Source organism: Oncorhynchus kisutch, linkage group LG6 (assembly GCF_002021735.2).
Source record: "Oncorhynchus kisutch isolate 150728-3 linkage group LG6, Okis_V2, whole genome shotgun sequence".
In the NCBI taxonomy this organism is placed as follows: Eukaryota; Metazoa; Chordata; class Actinopteri; order Salmoniformes; family Salmonidae; genus Oncorhynchus; species Oncorhynchus kisutch.
In genome coordinates, this window is record NC_034179.2 from 61165251 (window position 1) to 61191684 (window position 26434).

At 41.9% G+C, this 26434-nt stretch overlaps 1 protein-coding gene across 2 annotated transcripts; it reads left to right on the plus strand.

Annotated features, from left to right (window-relative positions):
• bcl2l12 (BCL2 like 12) lies at positions 1-26358 on the plus strand. Of its 2 annotated transcripts, none has more exons than XM_020486155.2 (8): positions 1-585; positions 18178-18451; positions 18664-18922; positions 20657-20873; positions 24568-24702; positions 24774-24847; positions 25032-25298; positions 26043-26358. In XM_020486155.2, the coding sequence occupies exons 2-8, from the start codon at positions 18180-18182 to the stop codon at positions 26082-26084; spliced, it is 1266 nt and encodes a 421-aa protein (XP_020341744.1). In that variant the 5' UTR covers positions 1-585; positions 18178-18179; the 3' UTR covers positions 26085-26358. The 2 variants fall into 2 exon arrangements, with proteins under 2 accessions (XP_020341744.1, XP_020341743.1); XM_020486154.2 differs by lacking the exon at positions 1-585 and adding an exon at positions 7867-8268.
• Positions 26359-26434: the final 76 nt, after the last annotated feature.

The window sequence follows — 26434 nt, forward strand, 5'->3', positions numbered from 1 at the left end:
TACGTCAGGTGAAATATCTGTCTCATTGTTCTATCTGTGGTCGTAGCATTTTTGACATTTCCGAGTTTCCTAGTTCCGACTTGTAGTTGAACGCGGCTCAAGTGGGGTTCGGGGATTTCTATTGGAGAAGCAATCTCTGCCTATCTTAATACTGTACTGTCTTTGACGTAATTTGTATCAGTTTGGATATGCGGAAAGTTGGAACTTCGAGTTTCATTTGGTCAAGAGCGGTTGACTTGAAATTGACCCACAAAAAGTAGCTAGCAAGATTCGATAAGAGGTAGACACATATGAAGAGCGGTCTGTGAGGACTGACAATAGTGGAAGCGAATGAAAACATGTAACGTTAGCTAGCTATATATGTCTTCTATCGAATTAATATAATTTACAGCGATAAGCTAGGTAACGTTAGCCTGCTGTTGCTAGCTTGAAGTTGAAGTGGAGAGGAGACGAACGCTTAGCACTATATATATATTTTTTAAAGTTTTATATTTTAGAAAAGTTAATATTACTCCACTGGAAAGTTTTGCTTATGAGGACTCCGATTCGCCGTCGCGTGGAGCAGTGAGGACGGAACCACCACAGGTAACGTGTTAATATTTAAGTGGCCGCATATTTTGAGGGAAAATCGACTTTCGGTCCGGTGTTCCAGCCATTCAAACATCAGTGGGTGTTACTGGTGTGCCGATGACCAATGTAGAGTAGCACATTTCCATTTTTGAAAAGATGAAGTAAGTCAAGTGTAGCCTTGTGAACATTCATGCCACAGATACCACCTGAACTGATACTAGCATGCCATGACTAAAGAAAGGAGAGGGCGTGGTGTCAGTTTCGACAGTCTGATAAGATGCTGGCACGAAGTTCTTGGACGAAGTAATATCCTTATTTACTACAGCCATTAGCAGGGGCGCAACTTTGGTTTTAGAAGTGGGGGTCCTCCCTCAGAATTTGTTTGTGCATCTAAAGCTCATTTCCTGCGTTTCTACTAAGGCTGTCCCGAAAACAAAACAAAAAAATTGGTCATAGTGGAATTTCATTTTAAAACGTGTATTTTTCCATTTATAGACACACCCTGTGTGTTTTAACAAAATCAACTGTCCGTACTGAACTTGTCTGATTAAATAATGAAGACCCACACATGACTCGAGGGAGCCAGAGATAGCCTAACCAGAAGGGGGAAAAAAACTATTCCTGACCGTCCTTCACCCGCTGCTGCCGGCCTTCACTCCTGAAGTTGCCGGTAATAGGCTATATCAGTGGTCGGAAACCTTTTTCCATTTGAAGTGCCAATTTATCTTGCTGTTTATACCAATCTTGCGTGCCAGTTATGATTTTCATATGCACAATTTGTGGAACAGTTTAATTTAATTTATAATAGTCTTTGTATCTCAAAATCATTGGCTGTGGTTAATCTACATAGCCAAATATGTGATAATAACCTACATAAAGCCAACATACAAAAACATTGCAGCCTGCAGGTAGAAAATATCCTGATAAAAATATATATCCTATTAATCACATTGGCTACACATGGCCTGTCTGCAATTATCTTGAAACGTTGTATCAACTGGGTCGCCCCAAAATTCGTGCTATCGAACTTGAAACATTGTATAAAATATTCTGGGCCCTCAGTTTCCCATGCCAGTGAGCTTAGGACGGACACACCTGTATACTATTTGTGCAAAGGATAAGAAGTAATCAGGTATTTTATGGCGTTGCCACTGGATCAGAGCATTACATTTTTCCCTTTCATGCCGAGTGGTTATCGAAAGGGAGAGAGCTGGAAATGTTGTTCAAATACTTTGAGGAACTATTGTCTTTCTAAGTTGATTCTAAAAACAGACTTTGTTTACTTGCTGTTTGAGGTGAAGAGACATTACTTTGAGAAGCTCCACAGCTCATTAGTGTTGGTGAGTTAATTAAGACAATCAGAAATACTATAAGACATCCCCAAATGGGCACATGTATAGGTCTACATTTGCGTGTAGCCATGTCCTACGTATATATGCATAATCAGATGCATATATAATGGGAATTCACTGTAAATGTAAGCTACTATTGGTGATGTACAGCATGTAATGGGTAATTGATTGACATAACTTCATTGTGTGCACTGTTTGCTATGAAACAATGAAAACCCACAAAATTGCATGAGAGCGCATTCTGGAGAGACATGCCTCTGAGCCACAATCCTCATATTCTTGGACCGTGGCATCTCCGCAGCCTCCTCAATGGATTAATCCACTGAGACAGGCGCAAATAAAACAGGTGTCTTGTGAGCCATGAAAAAATAAAATATATATTTGACTGCTCAAATAAATAAATAAAACTCATTTTCAATACAGACCCCTTTGCCATACAGTAGGCTAGTCCATATAAGGCCCCTAGACCTTATAAAAGTTGCACAGTATACCCTTAATCTTGTAATAAATCAAATCTAGTAATACATGTGACATTTCTGCCATGCATTTTTTTTGCCACTATAAATGCTAGCTTAAACAGTTTCTTCTGATAAGTCTCCAGTATCAACATTTCCAAGCAAACAAAAACAGGAAAAATAAAGAATCTTTAGACATGCTGAGCTAAAATAACATACTCTTTGCCAGAATTCAGCCAGCCAGCTCAAGATCATAAAATATGCAAATACAGTGCATTCAGAAAGTATTCAGACCCCAACCCTTTTCCACATTTTGTTATGTTACAGCCGTGTTCAAAAATTTATTAAATTAAACATTTATTATCAATCTACACGCAATAATGACAAAGCGAAAACAGGCTTTCAGAATAAAAAACAGAAATACCTTATTTACATAAGTATTCAGAGCCTTTTCTATGAGACTCGAAATTGAGCTCAGGTACATCCTTTTACCATTGTTTCTACAACTTGATTGGAGTCCACCGGTGGTAAATTCCGTTGATTGGATATGATTTGGGAAGGCACACACCTGTCTATTTAAGGTCCCAAAGTTGACAGTGCATGTCAGAGCAAAAGCCAAGCCATGAGGTTGAAGGACTTGTCCATAGCTTCGTGACAGGATTGTGTCGAAGCACATATCTGGGGAAGGGTGCCAACACATTTCTTCAGCATTGAAGGTTCCCAAGAACACAGTGGCCTCCATTTTTATATGGAAGAAGTTTGGAACCTCCCAGACTCATTCTAGAGCCCCCCGCCTGGCCAAGCTGAAGAATCGGGGGAGAAGGGCCTTAGTCAGGGAGGTGACCAAGAACCTGATGGCCACTCGGGCAGAGTTCCTCTGTGGAGATGGGAGAATCTTCCAGAAGAAGAACCATCTCTGCAGCACACCATCAGGCCTTTATGGTAGAGTGGCCACTCTTCAGTAAAAGGCACATGACAGCCTGCTTGGAGTTTGCCAAAAGGCACCTAAAGGACTCTCAGACCATGAGAAACAAGTTTCCCTGGTCTGATGAAACCAATATTTAACTTTTTGGCCTGAATGCCAAGTGTCACATCTGGAGGAAACCTGGCACCATCCCTACAGTGAAGCATGGTGGTGGCAGCATCATGCTGTGGGGATGTTTTTCAGCGACAGGGACTGGGCGACTAATCAGGATCGAGGGAAAGGTGAACAGAGCCAAGTACAGAGATCCTTGTTGAAACCTACTCCAGAGGGCCCAGGACCTCAGAATGGGGCGAATGTTATGACCTTAAACACACAGCCCAGACAACGCAGGAGTGGCTTCGGGACAAGTCTCTGAATATCCTTGACTGGCCCAGCCAGAGCCCGGACTTGAACCCGATTTGAACATCTCTGAAGAGACCTGAAAATAGCTGTGCAGAAATGTTCCCCATCCAACCTGACAGCTTGAGAGGATCTGCAGAGAAGAATCTGAGAAACTCTCCAAATACAGGTATGCCAAGCTTGTAGCGTCATACCCAAGAAGACTAAAAGGTTGTAATCGCTGCCCAATGTGCTTCAACAAAGTACTGAGTAAATGGTCTGAATACTTTTGTACATTTGACTCGTTTCAGGAAACTAGGCGTATGTCGCGGGTCACTACTTCACAGGAGAGGCATTTGAACGTAAATTATTATAATTTTTAAAAAATCAATATGCATTTTTTTGGCAAATGCCTTCTGGAACATGTGAACTTTCATGTGCCTTAACCTGTTATGGTTGCATTCCTTTTGTTCTCAATTTCCGCCTGAAGATATACCCTAATCTAACTGCCTGTAGCTCAGCCCCAGAGGGAAGGATATGCATATTCTTGGTATCATTTGAATTGAAACATTCTGAAGTTTGTGGAAATGTTAATTGAATGTAGGAGAATATAACACAGTAGATCTGGAGAAAGAAAGAGCAAACGTTTTCTGTTTTTTTATTGTTGTAGTATCATCTGGGGGCAGAGGTAGAGCGGGCAGCTTGGCACCGGGGGCTCCTAGTCGGAGTCGCTATCACTGTGAAAGACAACAATATTTGTATTGTATGAGCCTTTTATCATCACATAAAATAAACAGATATGTATTGTATAGAGCAGAGGGAACAGTCACTAAGGTGAAGTGCTGTTCCATTCAACTCCAGCCATTGTTGTGGGCCTGCACTCGCCCCCAGCACCCAATGGCTATTTCATATGGAAATGAAGAGGAGTAGCAGGCACAGTGGCCATGTGTGTTTGCTGTTCTACTCCATTCCATTTGAGTAAAAAAAATTGAAAATATAATCTGACATGGAATATATATATATATATATATATATATACTGCTCAAAAAAATAAAGGGAACACTTAAACAACACAATGTCAATCACACTTCTGTGAAATCAAACTGTCCACTTAGGAAGCAACACTGATTGACAATAAATTGCACATGCTGTTGTGCAAATGGGATAGACAACAGGTGGAAATTATAGGCAATTAGCAAGACACCCCCAATAAAGGAGTGGTTCTGCAGGTGGGGACCACAGACCACTTCTCAGTTACTATGCTTCCTGGCTGATGTTTTGGTCACTTTTGAATGCTGGCGGTGCCTTCACTCTAGTGGTAGCATGAGACTGAGTCTACAACCCACACAAGTGGCTCAGGTAGCGCAGTTCATCCAGGATGGCACATCAATGTGAGCTGTGGCAAGAAGGTTTGCTGTGTCTGTCAGCGTAGTGTCCAGAGCATGGAGGTGCTACCAGGAGACAGGCCAGTACATCAGGAGATGTGGAGGAGGCCGTAGGAGGGCAACAACCCAGCAGCAGGACCGCTACCTCCGCCTTTGTGCAAGGAGGAGCGCTGCCAGAGCCCTGCAAAATGACCTCCAGCAGGCCACAAATGTGCATGTGTCTGCTCAAATGGTCAGAAACAGACTCCATGAGGGTGGTATGAGGGCCCGACGTCCACAGGTGGGGGTTGTGCTTAAAGCCCAACACCGTGCAGGACGTTTTTCATTTGCCAGAGAACACCAAGATTGGCAAATTCGTCACTGGTGCCCTGTGCTCTTCACAGATGAAAGCAGGTTCACACTGAGCACATGTGACAGACGTGACAGTATGGAGAACGTTCTGCTGCCTGCAACATCCTCCAGCATGACCAGTTTGGCGGTGGGTCAGTCATGGTGTGGGGTGGAATTTATTTGGGGGCCGCACAGCCCTCCATGTGCTCGCCAGAGGTAGCCTGACTGTCATTAGGTACCGAGGTGAGATCCTCAGACCCCTTGTGAGACCATATGCTGGTGCGGTTGGCCCTGGGTTCCTCCTAATGCAAGACAATGCTAGACCTCATGTAGCTGGAGTGTGTCAGCAGTTCCTGCAAGAGGAAGGCATTGATGCTATGGACTAGCCCGCCCGTTCCCCAGACCTGAATCCAATTGAGCACGTCTGGGACATCATGTCTCGCTCCATCCACCAACGCCACGTTGCACCACAGACTGTCCAGGAGTTGGTGGATGCTTTAGTCCGGGTCTGGGAGGAGATCCCTCAGGAGACCATCCGCCACCTCACCAGGAGCATGCCCAGGCGTTGTAGGGAGGTCATACAGGCACGTGGAGGCCACACACACTACTTAGCCTCATTTTGACTTGTTTTAAGGGCATTACATCAAAGTTGGATCAGCCTGTAGTGTGGTTTTCCACTTTAATTTTGAGTGCGACTCCAAATCCAGACCTCCATGGGTTGATAAATTAGATTTCCATTGATAATTGTTGTGATTTTTGTCAGCACATTCAACTATGTAAAGAAATAAGTATTTAATAAGAATATTTCATTCATTCAGATCTAGGATGTGTTATTTTAGTGTTCCCTTTATTTTTTTGAGCACTGTGGGACAAAAGTATTTAGTCAGTCACCAATTGTGCAAGTTCTCCCACTTAAAAAGATGAGGCCTGTAATTTTCATCATAGGTACACTTCAACTATGACAGACGAAATGAGGAGAAAAAATCCAGAAAATCACATTGTAGGATTTTTAATGAATTTATTTGCAAATTATGGTGGAAAATAAACTTGTTATTGACCAAATACTTATCTCAATACTTTGCTATATACCCTGTGTTGGCAGTGACAGAGGTCAAATGTTTTCTGTAAGTCTTCACAAGGTTTTCACACACTGTTGCTGGTATTTTGGCCCATTCCTCCATGCAGATCTCCTCTAAGAGCAGTGATGTTTTGGGGCTGTTGCTGGGCAACACAGACTTTCAACTCCCTCCAAAGATTTTCTATGGGGTTGAGATCTGGAGACTGGCTAGGCCACTCCAGGACCTTGAAATGCTTCTTACGAAGCCACTCCTTCGTTGCCCGGGCGGTGTGTTTGGGATCATTGTCATGCTGAAAGACCCAGCCACATTTCATCTTCAATGCCCTTGCTGATGGTAGGCTTTGTTACTTTGGTCCCAGCTCTCTGCAGGTCATTCACTAAGTCCCCCCGTGTGGTTCTGGGATTTTTGCTCACCGTTCTTGTGATCATTTTGACCCCACGGGGTGAGATCTTGTGTGGAGCCCCAGATCGAGGGAGATTATCAATGGTCTTGTATGTCTTCCATTTCCTAATAATTGCTCCCACAGTTGATTTCTTCAAACCAAGCTGCTTATCTATTGCAGATTCAGTCTTCCCAGCCTGGTGCAGGTCTACAATTTTGTTTCTGGTGTCCTTTGACAGCTCTTTGGTCTTGGACATAGTGGAGTTTGGAGTGTGACTGTTTGAGGTTGTGGACAGGTGTCTTTTATACTGATAACAAGTTCAAACGGGTGCCATTAATACAGGTAACGAGTGGAGGACAGAGGAGCCTGTTAAAGAAGAAGTTACAGGTCTGCGAGAGCCGGAAATCTTGCTTGTTTGTCGGTGACCAAATACTTATTTTTCCACCATAATTTGCAAATAAATTCATTAAAATTCCTACAATGTGATTTTCTGGATTTTTTTCTCATTTTGTCTGTCATAGTTGAAGTGTACCTATGATGAAAATTACAGGCCTCATCTTTTTAAGTGGGAGAACTTGCACAATTGGTGGCTGACTAAATACTTTTTTGCCCCATTGTGTGTGTGTGTGTGTATATATATATTTATTTTATATATATTAGAATTAAATACATATATATCATAAAACGGCATTAGCACTTACCCATCCAGAAGTACGTCCTGTCCTTGCAGAAACTCAGTTCCTGTTTGAAACATAACACTCAGATTGTCTCACTTTTTCACTTTCACTTTAGACTTTGACTTCGCTCTTCCTGATTTATTCGCCATGATATATTTAATGAAATCATTGAAAATACAACTTTCTGAAATACAGCTGTGCTTAACAAGCGCAGCAACACCTCTGATCGTCAAGGCGAGAATGGAGTTCGTTACGCATGCGATATCAAACAAGGAATGGTGCTCCAACCCAAAACCATTACATACTGGCGTTTACCTCAGCTTGGCTATCTACCCAGCTAGATTTCAAGAAGATCAGTGGTCATTGGGCAGAAATACAGTCCATCAACGAAGCTTCGCTAAAATGATTGGTGCGCCAGGTAGTCATTGCTCGTTGTCTTCAAATAAGTTCACTTCGGTCAATACTCCCCGCAAAAAAACAAAGACGTTTGGCTGTGTTGCAAACATCCAGAGGAATGCAGTGAAACCAACCATGACGAGATAAACAAACAATGTTTTACCGTGTGTAATTATGTCAAATGCTCCATAAAAAAATTGATGGAGATGGAATTCACGGCACAAACAGGTTACAAAATGTTTCATTTTAAGCTATAAAAATGGATTTTATCAAAGAAAACGGCACTTCATTTGATCACTGGGACCCTCAGGAAGAGAAATATGTGCAAGATATCAGAATGTAAGTCATAATTTTACTTTCAGATGTGAATGTGTAAAAACTGTCATGGCGGAAAATGTTTGATTGCTCTTCTCAAACAAAAGCATGGTATTTGTTCTCTGTAATAGCTTTTTTAAATTGGAAAACATATTATGATTACCAAGATTCTAATCTTTTGAAGGGTGTAAGACACCTACATTTTCAAGAATGTTTAATGTTAAGACGTTGTATTTTTAGTTGTCACTCTGAAATTTCCCCTGATGTTGATCCCTGTACAGGGATAGCAGCCATAACATGTTTTAATAACATACTTGCATGCCATCTGTAATTACAAATAACATTGTTAAATTACGAGCCTAGTTGTTTTTAACCACAGAAAAAGACAGAAACCTAATGAGTGGGCTGGACATGCCGGGAGATGAGTTCGGATTGGTCTGTCAATTTGAGCTGGTCAGTAAGTGTAGGTAATGCTGTTCTTAAAAAAACATATATTGTGTATTAAAACTGCATACGTGTTGCTCTCCACTTTCTGGAGGACCGAGTTTTGAAGTCAGTGGAATTAGAGTATGATAGCTAGGAGATGGAGAAAACACCTGTCTCTGGATTACATCTTCAAACTAAGGGCATCCATGACCGGGAGAGGCGTCCATCCATGATTTATACGGATAAGATAATGTAGCTAGCTAGACTTTCAGATTTTCCAAGTTTCTAATTGTTAGTCATTTTAATTTCTAGTTAAAGTGTACTGTTAGCTCACTAGCTAACTGTGTGTATGATCTTATTATTCGTATCTGAGTCATTTGCTTTGCTAGTTATAGCCTAATGTTAGCTAGCTAACAAAGCTGGTTGGTTAGCTACCTGCAGATTTCATGCAGGTCAGTAACATCATGAGTTGGGATTCTGGTTCATTATTCAGCTAGCTAGCTAGCTACACATCTTAACAAAAGGTTACACTGTGCAAGTAACCATTTCAATAGAATGCCACTGCGACTGTTGATAGATATAGATGGTAAATTTATCTACTCCGATTTACAGAGCAGAATAACTGATGGATTTATGAATGCATAACAACCGTTGAATATGGCCGGTGTCAGTAAACGCTGCACAGTTGCAGTCACCAACGCTCTGGATAACATAAAAACAGCCTAACCAGCTCTAATGGGGCGAGTAAAATGGTCAATGGGCTTGTTCTCTCATTTGTGCCTGGAAGTAAGCTAGCCAACTTTAGCCAGTTAGCTTGGTTGCTTGACTGTTGTTGTTAGGACAGAATGCTCGGATCAACCCTTAAAGAGAAGGGCGGGACTAAGGCTTAAGATGATGTGAACGATGCTGAATGGGCTTAGACAAAGAAGAGCTCTCCAGGAAGTACCAAAACATTCAAAGGCCATTTTCTCAAAAATAAGGTTACAAGTTTATCAACTTTCAAAGCAGAATTACTTTCCCATTGTTCCTCAAATACAGTGTATGATATACAATGTTGGTGCTCTGTGTCTCTGCTTTTATCCGATGTAAAAAAACACAAATTAAAATGTTGATACACAAGACTGAATCAAGGCGCTCGGTCACAAATGTAATGTCAATTTTTTCTTTTTAAATCTAAACTGTCACATTTCTAAACTCATTTTGCTTTGTCGTTATGGGGTATTGTGTGTAGAATAATTTTTATCTATTTTAGTATAAGGCTGTAAATGTAAGAAAATGTGGAAAACGTCAAGGGGTCTGAATACTTTCCGAAAGCACTGCATGTCCCCTTTTGTGTTTTACACTTCCAGCAGAGGAATTATATTTCTGAGTGTATGATATTCAGTTTCACAGGCATATCAAATCAAATCAAATGTATTTATATAGCCCTTCGTACATCAGCTGATATCTCAAAGTGCTGTACAGAAACTCAGCCTAAAACCCCAAACAGCAAGCAATGCAGGTGTAGAAGCACGGTGGCTAGGAAAAACTCCCTAGAAAGGCCAAAACCTAGGAAGAAACCTAGAGAGGAACCAGGCTATGTGGGGTGGCCAGTCCTCTTCTGGCTGTGCCGGGTGGAGATTATAACAGAACATGGCCAGGATGTTCAAATGTTCATAAATGACCAGCATGGTCGAATAATAATAAGGCAGAACAGTTGAAACTGGAGCAGCAGCACAGTCAGGTGGAAGTTGAAACTGGAGCAGCAGCATGGCCAGGTGGACTGGGGACAGCAAGGAGTCATCATGTCAGGTAGTCCTGGGGCATGGTCCTAGGGCTCAGGTCCTCCGAGAGAGAGAAAGAAAGAGAGAAGGAGAGAATTAGAGAACGCACACTTAGATTCACACAGGACACCGAATAGGACAGGAGAAGTACTCCAGATATAACAAACTGACCCCAGCCCCCCGACACATAAACTACTGCAGCATAAATACTGGAGGCTGAGACAGGAGGGGTCAGGAGACACTGTGGCCCCATCCGAGGACACCCCCGGACAGGGCCAAACAGGAAGGATATAACCCCACCCACTTTGCCAAAGCACAGCCCCCACACCACTAGAGGGATATCTTCAACCACCAACTTACCATCCTGAGACAAGGCTGAATATAGCCCACAAAGATCTCCGCCACGGCACAACCCAAGGGGGGGGCGCCAACCCAGACAGGATGACCACAACAGTGAATCAACCCACTCAGGTGACGCACCCCCTCCAGGGACGGCATGAGAGAGCCCCAGCAAGCCAGTGACTCAGCCCCTGTAATAGGGTTAGAGGCAGAGAATCCCAGTGGAAAGAGGGGAACCGGCCAGGCAGAGACAGCAAGGGTGGTTCGTTGCTCCAGAGCCTTTCCGTTCACCTTCCCACTCCTGGGCCAGACTACACTCAATCATATGACCCACTGAAGAGATGAGTCTTCAGTAAAGACTTAAAGGTTGAGACCGAGTTTGCGTCTCTGACATGGGTAGGCAGACCGTTCCATAAAAATGGAGCTCTATAGGAGAAAGCCCTGCCTCCAGCTGTTTGCTTAGAAATTCTAGGGACAATTAGGAGGCCTGCGTCTTGTGACCGTAGCGTACGTGTAGGTATGTACGGCAGGACCAAATCAGAGAGATAGGTAGGAGCAAGCCCATGTAATGCTTTGTAGGTTAGCAGTAAAACCTTGAAATCAGCCCTTGCTTTGACAGGAAGCCAGTGTAGAGAACTGGAGTAATATGATCAAATTTTTTGGTTCTAGTCAGGATTCTAGCAGCCGTATTTAGCACTAACTGAAGTTTATTTAGTGCTTTATCCGGGTAGCCGGAAAATAGAGCATTGCAGTAGTCTAACCTAGAAGTGACAAAAGCATGGATTAATTTTTCTGCATCATTTTTGGACAGAAAGTTTCTGATTTTTGCAATGTTACGTAGATGGAAAAAAGCTGTCCTCGAAATGGTCTTGATATGTTCTTCAAAAGAGAGATCAGGGTCCAGAGTAACGCCGAGGTCCTTCACAGTTTTATTTGAGACGACTGTACAACCATTAAGATTAATTGTCAGGTTCAACAGAAGATCTCTTTGTTTCTTGGGACCTAGAACAAGCATCTCTGTTTTGTCCGAGTTTAATAGTAGAAAGTTTGCAGCCATCCACTTCCTTATGTCTGAAACACATGCTTCTAGCGAGGGCAATTTTGGGGCTTCACCATGTTTCATTGAAATGTACAGCTGAGTGTCATCCGCATAGCAGTGAAAGTTTACATTATGTTTTCGAATAACATCCCCAAGAGGTAAAATATATAGTGAAAACAATAGTGGTCCTAAAACGGAACCTTGAGGAACACCGAAATTTACAGTTGATTTGTCAGAGGACAAACCATTCACAGAGACAAACTGATATCTTTCCGACAGATAAGATCTAAACCAGGCCAGAACATGTCCGTGTAGACCAATTTGGGTTTCCAATCTCTCCAAAAGAATGTGGTGATCGATGGTATCAAAAGCAGCACTAAGGTCTAGGAGCACGAGGACAGATGCAGAGCCTCGGTCCGATGCCATTAAAATGTCATTTACCACCTTCACAAGTGCCGTCTCAGTGCTATGATGGGGTCTAAAACCAGACTGAAGCATTTCGTATACATTGTTTGTCTTCAGGAAGGCAGTGAGTTGCTGCGCAACAGCCTTCTCTAAAATTTTTGAGAGGAATGGAAGATTCGATATAGGCCGATTTTAGTTTTTTATATTTTCTGGGTCAAGGTTTGGCTTTTTCAAGAGAGGCTTTATTACTGCCACTTTTAGTGAGTTTGGTACACATCCAGTGGATAGAGAGCCGTTTATTATGTTCAACATAGGAGGGCCAAGCACAGGAAGCAGCTCTTTCAGTAGTTTAGTTGGAATAGGGTCCAGTATGCAGCTTGAAGGTTTAGAGGCCATGATTATTTTCATCATTGTGTCAAGAGATATAGTACTAAAACACTTGAGCGTCTCTCTTGATCCTAGGTCCTGGCAGAGTTGTGCAGACTCAGGACAACTGAGGTTTGGAGGAATACGCAGGTTTAAAGAGGAGTCTGTAATTTGCTTTGTAATAATCATAATCTTTTCCTCAAAGAAGTTCATGAATTTATCACTACTAAAGTGAAAGTCATCCTCTCTTGGGGAATGCTGCTTTTTAGTTAGCTTTGCGACAGTGTCAAAAAGGAATTTCGGATTGTTCTTATTTTCCTCAATTAAGTTAGAAAAATAGGATGATCGAGCAGCAGTAAGGGCTCTTCGGTACCGTCCTTCGGTACTGTCCTGCACGGTACCGTCCTTCCAAGCTAGTCGGAAGACTTCCAGTTTGGTGTGTGGCCATTTCCCTTCCAATTTTCTGGAAGCTTGCTTCAGAGCTCGGGTATTTTCTGTGTACCAGGGAGCTAGTTTCTTATGAGAATTTTTTATATTTTTTAGGGGTGCAACTGCATCTAGGGTATTGCGCAAGGTTAAATTGAGATCCTCAGTTAGGTGGTTAACTGATTTTTGTCCTCTGGCGTCCTTGGGTAGGCAGCATATAGGATGTTCTATAAATTGTCTTAAATTGCGGTAATTTGTCTGATTTATATTAACATGACTGGGCATTCAAACATATCTGTATTAGAGGTCGACCGATTAATCATTTTTTTACACCTTTATTTAACTAGGCAATTCACCTCTCTAGGGTAGGTCACCTCTCTAGTCACCTCTCTAGGGACGCTAGCGTCACACCTGGCCAACTTCCAGTGAGATTGCAGAGCGCCAAATACAGAAATACTAATTTATAAAAATTCAGAAAAGATAGGTTTAAAAATGAACTTCTTGTGAATCCAACCACGGTGTCAGATTTAAAAAATGCTTTATGGCAAAAGAAATCAAATCAAATCAAATGTATTTATATAGCCCTTCGTACATCAGCTGATATCTCAAAGTGCTGTACAGAAACCCTGCCTAAAACCCCAAACAGCAAGCAATGCAGGTGTAGAAGCACGGTGGCTAGGAAAAACTCCCTAGAAAGGCCAAAACCTAGGAAGAAACCTAGAGAGGAACCAGGCTATGTGGGGTGGCCAGTCCTCTTCTGGCTGTGCCGGGTGGAGATTATAACAGAACATGGCCAAGATGTTCAAATGTTCATAAATGACCAGCATGGTCGAATAATATTAAGGCAGAACAGTTGAAACTGGAGCAGCAGCACGGTCAGGTGGACTGGGGACAGCAAGGAGTCATCATGTCAGGTAGTCCTGGGGCATGGTCCTAGGGCTCAGGTCCTCCGAGAGAGAGAGAATTAGAGAACGCACACTTAGATTCACACAGGACACAGAATAGGACAGGAGAGGTACTCCAGATATAACAAACTGACCCTAGCCCCCCGACACATAAACTACTGCAGCATAAATACTGGAGGCTGAGACAGGAGGGTAAACCTTTACAATTATTTGAGAACATAGCCCAGCAGACAAATCATTACAAACAGTAACCAGCCAAGTAGAAGAGTTACACAAGTCAGAAATAGAGAGAGAATGATCTTCAAAATGATCTTCATATGTTTGCACTCAGATGATATTCAATAAATGTTCCTTTTGTTCGATAGTCTCTCTTTGTCCGAAAACCTCCGTTTTGTTCGAACGTTTTTAGTAATCCACAGGCTCAAACGCAGTCACAACAGGCAGACAAAAAATTCAAATTTCATCCGTAAAGTTCATAGAAACATGTCAAACGATGTTTATATTCAAGCCTCAGGTTGTTTTTAGCCTAAATGATCTATAATATTTCAACCGGACAATAACGTCGTCAATATAAAAGGTAAACAAGAAAGGCACTATCTCTGGTCGCGCGCATGAAAAAGCTCTGTGACACGGCAGGGTCCACTCATTCAGACTGCTCTTACTCCCTCATTTATCAGAATACAAGCCTGAAAAATTTCTAAAGACTGTTGACATCTAGTGGAAGGCATAGGAACTGCAATTTGAGTCCTAAGTCAACTACCCTAAAATAATCTTACTTCCTGAATGGATTTTTCTCAGGTTTTTGCCAGCCAAATCAGTTCTGTTATACTCAAGACATTATTTTAACAGTTTTGTCAACTTTAGTGTTTTCTATCCAAATCTACTAATTATATGCATATCATATCTTCTGGGCCCGAGTAGAAGGCAGTTTAATTTGGGCTAGTTTATCTAGCGTGTCCTGGGTTGCATATAAATCGATGCGTTGCGCATCCGCGGAAAAAAGACTGTCGTTGCTCCAACGCTTACCTAACCATAAACATCATTGCCTTTCTTAAAATCAATACACAGAAGTATATATTTTTAAACCTGCATATTTAGCTAAAAGAAATCCAGGTTAGCAGGCAATATTAACCAGGTGAAATTGTGTCACTTCTCTTGCATTCATTGCACACAGTCAGGGTATATGCGATAATAATATACGTTTTGTTTTCGAAATGATCGTTCCTGGATTCGACCATATTAATGACCTAAGCCTCGTATTTCTGTGTGTTATTATGTTATAATTAAGTCTATGATTTGATAGAGCAGTCTGACTGAGCAATGGTAGGCAGCAGCAGGCTCGTAAGCATTCATTCAAACAGAACTTTAGTGCGTTTTGCCAGCAGCTCTTCACTGTGCTTCAAGCATTGCACTGTTTATGACTTCAAGCTTATCAACTCCCGAGATTAGGCTGGTGTAACCGATGTGAAATGGTTAGCGGGGTACGCGCTAATAGCGCTTCAAACGTCACTCCCTCTGAGACTTGGAGTGGTTCTGCATGGGTAACGCTGCTTCGAGGGTGGCTGTTGTCGATGTGTTCCTCGTTCGAGCCCAGGTAGCGGCGAGGAGAGGGATGGAAGCTATACTGTTACACTGGCAATACTAAAGTGCCTATAAGAACATCCAATAGTCAAAGGTATGTGGAATACAAATGGTATAGAGGGAAATGGTCCTATAAATACTATATTAGCTACAACCTAAAAACCTCTTACCTTGGAATATTGAAGTCCCATGTTAAAAGGAACCACCAGCTTTCATATGTTCTCATGTTCTGGAGCAAGGAACTTAAACGTTAGCTTTTTTTACATGGCACATATTGCATATTTTACTTTCTTCTCCAACACTTTGTTTTTGCATTATTTAAACCAAATTGAACATGTTTCATTATTTATTGGAGGCTAAATAGATTTTTATTGATGTATTATGTTAAAATAAGTGTTCATTCAGTATGGTTGTAATTGTCATTTATTACAAATACATTTAAAAAATCGGCCGATTTTAATTGGTATGGGCTTTTTTTTGGTCCTCCAATAATCGGTATCGGCTTGAAAAATCATAATCGGTCGACTTCTAATCTGTGTCCATTCTCGAGGTTGATCGATCAATCGGAATGGACGATTTTTTTCAAGTTTTCATAACAATCTGTGTTTTTGGGCGCCGATTTAAAGGGGCAGAACGACAGATTTTCACATTGTCAGCTCGAGGGATCCAATCTTGCAACCTTATAGATAACTAGTCCAACGCAATAACGACCTGCCTCTCTCTCGTTGCACTCCACAAGGAGACTGCCTGTTACGTGAATGGAGTAAGCCATGGTAAGTTGCTAGCTAGCATTAAACTTATAAAAAACAATCAATCATAATCAATAGTTAACTACACATGGTTGTTGATATTACTAGATATTATCTAGCGTGTCCTGCATTGCATATCTGAGCATACAAGTATCTGACTGAGCGGTGGTAGGCAGAAGCAGGCGCGTAAACATTCATTCAAACAGCACTTTAGTGCAATGACTGTGGCCATGATTATTGCCATGAATGTGTCAAGACATACAGGATTAAGTGTCTCCATTTATTCTAGGTCCTGGCAGTTCTGTGCACTCAGGACAACTGAGTTATGGAAAAATATCAATTCAAAGAGTAGTCTGTAATTTGCTTTCTAATGATCATGATCTTTTCATTGAAGTTCATGAATTCATCACTGATGACGTGATAGCCATCTTCTCTTGGGGAATGCTGCACTTTAGTTAGTTTTGCGACCGTATCAAAAATACATTTTGGATTCTCCTCCTTAAGTTGAAAAAATAGGATCGAGCAGCAGTGAGGGCTCTTCGATATTGCATGGTACTCTTTCCAAGCTAGTCGGAAGACTTCCAGTTTGACGGAGCGCCATTTCCGTTCCTATTTCATGGAAGCTTGCTTCAGGGCTCTGGTATTAAAGGTTCAATTTAGATTCACAGTTAGGTGGTTAACCAATTAAAAAACTTTGTTTTTTTACTCTGACGTCCTTGGGTAGGTAGAGGGAGTCTGGAAGGTCATCTAGCAATCTTTGGGTTGTCTGAGAATTTATAGCATGTCTTTTGATGGTCCTTGGTTGGGGTCTGAGGAGTTTATTTGTTGCGATTGCAAGCGTAATTAAATGGTGGTCCGATTTAGTCCAGGATTTTGAGGAAAAACATTTTAGATCCACAATATTTATCCACAAAATATTGTGGACAAAACTAGATCCAGGGTATGACTGTGGCAATGAGTAGGTCTGGAGACATGTTGGACAAAACCCACTGAGCCGATGGCCCCAACAGCCTTTTGGAGTTGGTCTGTGGACTTTTCCATGTGAATATTAAAGTCACCAAAAATGTGAATATTATCTGCCACGACTACACGGTCTGATTAGGAATTCAGGAATTCTGACTTCCCTGATTGAGTAGGTTGCATAGATTTAATGACTAAAACGTGTATGTATGTGTAAATGTTACCGACACTGGTGTTCGAACTCTTGTGTGTAGAATGATTGAAATGTGGATAGACTGGATTCTCCAGCCATGTGTTTGTGTACGGCATTGCTTTCACTTCCCTATGAGTGCCATGGCATCAGCCATGGTCTTTGTCACTGACGTATTCAGGTAGAAACAAAGACTGTTCCATTAGCAACACAACTGACACTTGCGCAACTATGGGGAAAAACAGACTGTAAACTATATTTCTTCTCCAACGTTTATTGAAAACATAAATACATTTGCACTATGAGCACTTTTTGTCTCAAATACATTGTTACAGATGTTGGTTAGTTAGCTAGCAAATGTTTTGCCATATTAACATTGTCATGAAATCATTCAAAACAAGACATGGTATCAAGAACAAGATGAAACTGAAATGTGTCACTTACGATTCCCCACAAAGCAGTTTCTTGTAGTTTTTGGTAGCTATTTGGCCATCCAGAATCACAACTCACTGACTTCGGCCCCAATGAAGCATGCACATCATTTTTGTGACATTGTCAGCTAACCCATCTGTGGAAGCATCTAGGCTACATACAGTCAGTCTGCCTGTCAGTCAATAAAAGTGAAGTTCAAATCAAATCCCTTGACTAATAAAAGGGTTGGTGTCTTTAGGTTGGGGCTGCCTTTGGAGTTGACTTTAAACATGCACTTGTAGGAGTTTCTATACTGCATACTAAGACACAAAAAAGGTCAGGTGTCGGCTAATAACATTTCTCTTTCTCTCAGTGATGTCAGCTGATGCGCTCAACCCTACCTCTCCCAACCCCTCAGTGATGTCAGCTGATGCGCTCAACCCTACCTCTCCCAACCCCTCAGTGATGTCAACTGATGCGCTTAACCCTACATCTCCCAACCCCTCTGTCTCGTCCATCTCTCTGGTTGAGATCAAGGCAGACACTCGTCTGGTGCTGAAAGCTTTCCTCCGCAGCGCACTCTCTAATCCTTCGACCGAGCGGCTTGGGACGGTGGGGGGAAGCTACAAAGACCACAACAAGTACAGGTAACAACTCTCTCACGTAGCCCCCCCCCCCCCCCATCTAGGCTATTACCTGTCATCCCCATCACCTCACATCCCTGCCATTCACCCCCATCCCAGTTGTATGTTTTAAAAATGCCACCCAATATTCTTTAACCTTTTTTTATTTTGAAATTGTATTTAATTTTTGCAATCATCGTACCTCTTTATCCATCTCCCCTGTCTCTTCTTTCCAGTGCAAAGGAGTCTAGGAAGCGGCCGGACAATGGCTGGGACTCTCTGGATGAAGCAATCAGCTCAGTGGAGGAGAAGAAACACGGCTTGAAGGACCTCATTAAGAGACGACTGCAGCCACGGCCCTCCACCCTGCCCCTCCGTCGCTCAGCTAAAGACAGCGGTGCAGACCAGACACAAAATGGTGGCTCCTTGGAGAAGGACGGAAGACCAAACCGAACCAGCCCAGGCCTGCCAGGCTTCTTCAGAGACCAACTCGAGGTGAGATGGATCCACGTTGTTAATCACAACGCATGATTTAAAATGTACTAAGAAATTACATGTCACATACAGTACCAGTCAAAGGTTTAGACACACCTACTCATTCAAGGGTTTTTCATTATTTTTACTATTTTCTACATTGTAGAATACTAGTGAATTACATCAAAACTATGAAATAACACACATGAAATCATGCAGCAACCAAAAAAGTGTTAGACAAATCAAAATATATTTTATATTTGACATTCTTCAAAGTAGCCATCCTTTGCCTTGACAGCTTTGCACACTCTTGGCATTCTCTCAACCTGCCTCATGAGGTAGTCACCTGGAATGCATTTCAATTAATAGGTGTGCCTTGTTAAAAGTTAATTTGTGGAATTTCTTTCCTTAATACGTTTGAGCCAATCAGTGGTGTTGTGACAAGGTAGGGGTGTGATACAGAAGATAGCCCTTATTTGGTAAAAGACCAAATCCATATTATGGCAAGAACAGCTCAAATAAGCAAAGAGAAATGTCAGTCCATCATTACTTTAAGACATGAAGGTCAGTCAATACGGAAAATTTCAAAAACATTATACTTCAAGTGCAGTCGCAAAAACCATCAAGCGCTATGTGAAACTGGCTCTCATGTGGACCGCCACGGGAAAGGAAAACCCAGAGTTACCTCTGCTGCTGATAAGTACATTAGAGTTACCAGCCTCAGAAATTGCATCGAAAAATAAATGCTTCACAGAGTTCAAGTAACAGACACATCTCAACATCAACTGTTCAGAAGAGACTGAGTGAATCAGGTATTCATGGTTGAATTGCTGCAAAGAAACGACTACACTTAGAATAAGAGAATTGATTGGGCCAATGGACATCAGACCAGTGGAAATCTGTCCGTAGGTCTGATTTTGCGATTTTTGGTTCCATCCGCTGTCTCTTTGTGAGACGCAGAGTAGGCGAACAGATGATCTCTGCATGTGTGGTTCCCACCGTGAAGCATGGAGGACGTGGTATGATGGTGTGGGGTGACACTGTCAGTGATTTATTTAGATTTCAAGGCACACTTAACCAGCATGGCTACCACAGCATTCTTCAGCGATACACCATCCATGATGGAGTGCTGCATCAGATGACCTAGCCTCCACAATTACCCAACCTCAACCCAATTGAGATGGTTTGGGATGAGTTGGACCGCAGAGTGAAGGAAAAGCAGCCAACAAGTGCTCAGCATATGTGGGAACTCCTTCAAGACTATTGGAAAAGCATTCCAGGTGAAGCTGGTTGAGAGAATGCCAAGAGTGTGCAAAGCTGTCATTGAGGCAAAGGGTGGCTCCTCTGAAGAGTCTAAATAAATATTTTGATTTGTTTAACACTATTTTTGGTTACTGCATGATTCCGTGTGTTATTTCTTAGTTTGGATGTCTTCACTATTATTCTACAATGTAGAACCCTAGAAACCTTTGAATGAGTAGATGTCCAAACTTTTGACTGGTACTGTAATTAGCTGGTATCCCACTCCCCCATTTTAAGAGTTTTGTTGTGGTTTTCAGTCAGACAGAAGACCTGTGACCGATTTTTAGCTGCTGTTTTAAATTCTATACAAGACCACATCGGTCATAGAGCAAAACTGCTGCTCTGAAACTATGGAATGTAATAAGTTGTGGAATGTGGTTATGATATGTACAAAGCTGTGATTATCTGATCTTATACAGTATATGACATCCATCATTGTTACTATTACCTCAGGAAGATGTTAGGTTCCCCTCCTCCATGTCAGATGAAGAAGGGAACGATCCAAAACAGCAGAAAAAGGCAAAGAAGTTGAAGAGCCAGATCTCCTCTTTCTTCAGCATGAAAAAGAAGTCAGAAAAGGATAAAGACAAGGATGAGACGCGTCTTCAGAGGCCATCCACACTGACCATCGGCGTAGGGCCAGTACCCGTGGCGCCAGTCATCTCTCCCAGTAAGTATTTTGGAACAGAACAGTCGGCAGCAATTAATGTTTGCCTCAAACTATCATATTTATTAGGGGTTCAGCAGCGAACACCATTGGCTCATAGTGGCCATATTGTTTGAGCTGGAGTCCTGGTTGAAGAAATGAGTACATAGATGTTATATACCAAATTTGGTACCAATCGGTCTAGCGTTTCTGGTGAAGTAGACGTTTTAAAGTACATAATTAAAAATAATTTGCACATTGCATGATCTGTTCGATGTTGAGTTTTAATATTGGACAAGCTTGAAAATTAGTACAGCGGTACCTCATCCAAGGGGCACAGTGGGCCCACAACTTGAACCCCTTGCTATTTGCAGCTATACTTATTATTATTATTCATATTAGGGGTTCAAGCAGCGACGCTGGGTGAAACCCTATTGTTTTTGCTGGCATTCATTATTATTATTATTATTATACATCTTCTGTCAAGGAAAATTAACATGCACATTCCTGTATGATAATAAGGCCTAGGAGGATGAAAAATTGCATGATGCTAAAGGCGTTGGCCACACCCTCTCATGCAATGCCAATTGGCCCAATAGTGGCACTATAACAAACAATTGAAAATGCTACATTTGAAAGCTCATGCCCATCACCCCGTTTGAGCTAGAGTCCTGAAATTTTGTTAACACTTAAAACGCTACTTCTCTGGCACCAAATGACCGATCTGCATGAAGTTTGACATGTGGCATATGTGGGCCAATGTCTCTCAACGTAAAAAATAGTTAAGACTACAACCTAAAACAACTAGTACCTATTGACCAATAAACATGTGGGCATGGTCTCACACATAAAGGTCTATAAATCAGTCACAGATATTCATATTGTAACACAACTTGGTACATATTTTGCAAACTCTGTCAAGGCTCAACATATCCAAGCACCTTCATATCAACCATACGGTGGTGCTATAACAGGCACATTTCTATATCTCTTGATCTGTTTGACTCAGAGCGATGAAATTAGCATACATGCAAAAGGATATGAGACTAGCTAACCTTTTTTAAAGTATGGTTGCGTTTGGCCACATTGTGGCACTGTTGGATGGGAAAAAAACATTAATGCAAGTTCATTGGCTCATAAAGGATATATTGTTTCAGCTAGTCTTGGAAAATGAGTTTGAAGATATGTATCCATACAGTGCATTTGGAAAGTATTCAGACCGCTTCCACATTTTCTTACATTACATCCTTATTCTAAAATGAATTAAATATGTTTTTCCCTCATCAATCTACACACGATAATAACAAAGCATTTTTTCCCCCCTAATGTATTAAGTATAACATAAGTATTCAGACCCTTTACTCAGTACTTTGTTGAAAAAACCTTTTGGCAGCGATTACAAGCTTGGCACACCTGTATTTGGGGAGTTTCTCCAATTCCTCTGCAGATCCTCTCAAGCTCTGTCAGGTTGGATGGTGAGCATCACTGCACAGCTATTTTCAGGTCTTTCCAGAGATGTTTGATCGGGTTCAAGTCCGGGCTCTGGCTGGGCCACTCAAGGACATTCAGAATCTTGTCCTGAAGCCACTACTGCTTTGTCTTGGCTGTGTTGCTTAGGTTCGTTGTCCTGTTGGAAGGTGAACCTCCGCCCTAGTCTGAGGTCCTGAGCAAGTTTCCATCAAGGATCTCTTTGTACTTTACTCCGTTCATCTTTCCCTCAATCCTGACTGGTCTCCCAGTCCCTGCCATTGAAAAACATCCCCACAGCATGATGCTGCCACCACCATGTTTCACCGTAGGGATGGTTCCAGGTTTCCTCCAGATGTGACGCTTTGCATTCAGGCCAAAGAGTTCAATCTTGGTTTCATCAGACCAGGGAAACTTGTTTATCATGGTCTGAGAGTCCTTTAGGTGTCTTTTGGCAAACTCAAAGTGGGCTGTCATGTGCCTTAAACTGAGGAGTAGCTTCTGTCTGGCTACTCTACCATAAAGGCCTGATGGGTGGAGTGCTGCAGAGATGGTTCTCCCATCTCAGAGAGCTCTCTGGAGCTCATGTTGTTTTGGTACCCTTCCCCAGAACTATGCCTCCACACAATCACGTCTCGGAGCTCTACGGACAATTCCTTCAACCTCATCGCTTGGTTTTTGCTCTGACATGCTTTGTCAACTGTGGGACCTTAAATAATATTTACCTCTTATGTGCATCATGTGCACATTCAGATAGCCTTGTCCAACTAGGTCTACTATCAATCACCTCGTATACCTTAGCTGGCAACATTATAACCAATGCCAGCCTTACATGTAATTAACCATAGGCTGCTATAGGATATAAAGCCTACAGGTTAAATAATTTAGCTCTGATTTTCTCCCCATCATAACCGTCGGAGGGGGGTAAATAAGTGACTTCCTTGAAAAGGGGAGAATATGAGCTTTACAACAATGCCAGAATTATTACTGTACTCATAATATTCAGCAAAAATCATGTGTTTTTCCAATCTTAAAAAGCAACCGCAACTCGCTATTGCCATAGATGAAAATAACGCTTATGGCAAAATAGAACTGGATGTGATCTGAGCAAAATGGTTAGTTTGTTGCACAGCCAGGAGACTTCAATTGTATCAGCTCAAAAGAAAGGCAGACGACTGATTGAAGTGACTGGGAACCAGTGGTGTAAAATACTTTAAAGTACTACCTAAGTGGTTTTTGGGGGTATCTGTACTTTACTTTACTATTGATATTTTGGGCCACTTTTACTTCACTACATTCCTAAAGAAAATAACATACTTTTTACACCCTACATTTTCCATGACACGCTAAAGTACTTGTTACATTTTGAATGCTTAACAGGACAGGAAAATTGTCCAATTCATGTACTTATCAAGAGAACATCCCTGTCCATCCCTACTGCCTATCATCTGGTGGACTTAATAAACACACATGCATCTTTTGTAAACTATGTCTGAGTGCTGGAGTATGCCCCTGGCTATCTGTACATTTTAAAAACAAGAAAATGGTGCCATCTGCTTTGCTTAATTTAAGTAATTTGAAATTATTTATACTTTTGATACTTAAGTATATTTAGAACCAAATACTTTTAGACTTTTACTCAAGTAGTATTTTACTGGGTGACTTCCAATTTTACTTGAGTAACTTTCTATGAAGGTATCTATACTTTTACTCCAGTATGACAATTGGGTACTTTTTCCACCACTGCTGGGAGCTGTGTGTGGGAGAGCCAGATCAACTTAATCAGCTCGCGCAACAGAAACATGTTATCGATCAATGAGAGGTTTGCATTATGTATTCTACACAGCTATGCATGCTTATGCTTGGACAAAACAGGTGAAAATGAGCTTCATGTCAAAGTGAATGTCTCTTAGTCTCACGTGGACTTTCTCGTCTTGTTATATTTTTGTCAACTAAAATGAAAAGCAATTGGTAATAGTTTTTATTTTTTTTGCGCGTCTCGTTATCGTAATTTAGTTTTTGTCTGGGGCAATAGGCTGTTGACGACTATTTTTCGTCATAGCAGCACACCTGATTCTAAGTTGAATGTCTAGACTGAAGACCATGCATGTTTTAGTTGATTATTTCAAACAGGAGTGTTGGAACAAAAGCTGGAATTAAAGCCTGCAACATCCAGTAGTTCTCCAGGACCAGAGCTGGAGGCCCATTCTATTACACTCCTACTATTCTCTCCTCCCATCCCTCTCTGTAGCACACCCTCCTGAGTTCTATGACGAGGTGGCTGAGACTCTGGACAGGATTGCTCAGCGGTCCCACAGTATGAAGAGACCCCAAAAGCCCAGCCCACGACCCAGCCCTGCTTCCACCCCGGTCAAACCTCCCCCTGGTGAGTGGAAACACACATGCTATGCTGCTGTATGGCTATTCTTTATTTTTATCCATCTCTCCTGTCCTCAGAACCTGACAAAGAAGAAATGGTGCGCCAGCTGGTCCAGGTACTGTCTATGGAAGGGGATGCCATCAACTACAAGGTAAGACTTCTGGTGTAGGACTAGATCTAGATCACCTGACACTGCAGTTTCTAACTACCTACACAGTTTCTAACAACCTACGTACACCTTTACTACCTGCCTACACCATTACGAACAACCTACATTTCTACTATGTACACCTTAACTAACTACCTACCCTTGTCTTGTGTGTGCCCCCCCCCAGATCCAGTCGGACCCCTTCCTGCGCTCCACACTGAACCGTCTCTCATACCCATCCTTCGCCAAGCTCCTGGACACCTTCGCCAGCCAGGAACAGGCCACGCCGTCACCTCTGCCGCCTCCTGCCAGCAGCCCCACGCTGAGACGAGTGGCTGTCACCATGGAGGTGTCGCGGCGTGTCGTCACAGCGACAGGGATGCAGCGCATGCAGGGCTACGCAGAACGCTATATGGAGAACTTTGCCCCCTGGGTGAAGAGCCATGGAGGATGGGTGAGTGTTTGCTCCAATTGCCCTGTCCCTATCAGAACTCTCTATCTCTAAATTATTTTTGCAAAATGCAAGTTAGCCATAAATTTTAATGCAGATTTAGCTCAGCGTTTGTTTTCCATTTCTCCTAAACAGCTAAATATATGAAGAATATATGCATGTATTTGATAAGAGTAACTTGTTTGGTTGTACAGACTGGTTGGTTGTTGAGCAACAAAACCGACACGTGCGCATCTATGGGGCAAATCAGACTGGGTTCACTTAGTTTGTTGACAACATATAAATTATATTTAATCTCCAATGTTTATTGAAAACATATATAAAGTTGCACGATGAGCACTATTTTTGTGTTGTTGGTTAGCTAGCTAGTAAATTCTGGCCATATTTAGCATAGAAGGGACATCACTTAAAACACCTCAAAGCAGGACATGGTATCAAGAACAAACTGAAACGAGCCACGTACGATTCCCCACCTGGCGGCATCTTGTCAATGTTGCTAGCCTTCTGGCCATCCAGAATCACAACAACACATGGACTTCTGCCCCATTGAAGCATGCGCAACGTTTGTGACATTGTAAGCTAACCCATCTTTTACATTTTTTTAATGTGGACATTGGCGCCCTCTGTTCTAAAGTTTAAAGGTTGTTTCCAAACACAACCACCAGGAGGCAGAAGTCATCACTGACCACAGCAGGCATCTGGTGCTGATTTTCCCTCAATTTCTAATCTCCCATTTTCCATATGCAGGAAAGTATTGTCCAGTTGGAAGAGATTTTGGAGTGCGACTGACAACCCTCCACCATCAAGGCAGCTCGGAAATCCTCACTACTTCCTTTTAACGGTGAACTCTAATCTATGACTAAGGCCTGGAGTTGTTTCCTATCATGTCAGGTACAACTCAAGGCCCTTCCTGACCTCAGTTTCTCCTGTGGTGAGAGAAGGAGTTAGCTTTTTATAACTCTACGACATGTGAATTATGTCACTTGTATTTGTCTGAGAATCATGTGTACTTGTACAATTCTTTTTTTTATCAACATTTTTCTATAAACGTGTTTTACAAAAACCAATGTGTACAGTGTGGTCTTTGGTTTGCATTTCATTACTTGGTGTTACGACTGAAGATCATAATTAAATAGTGT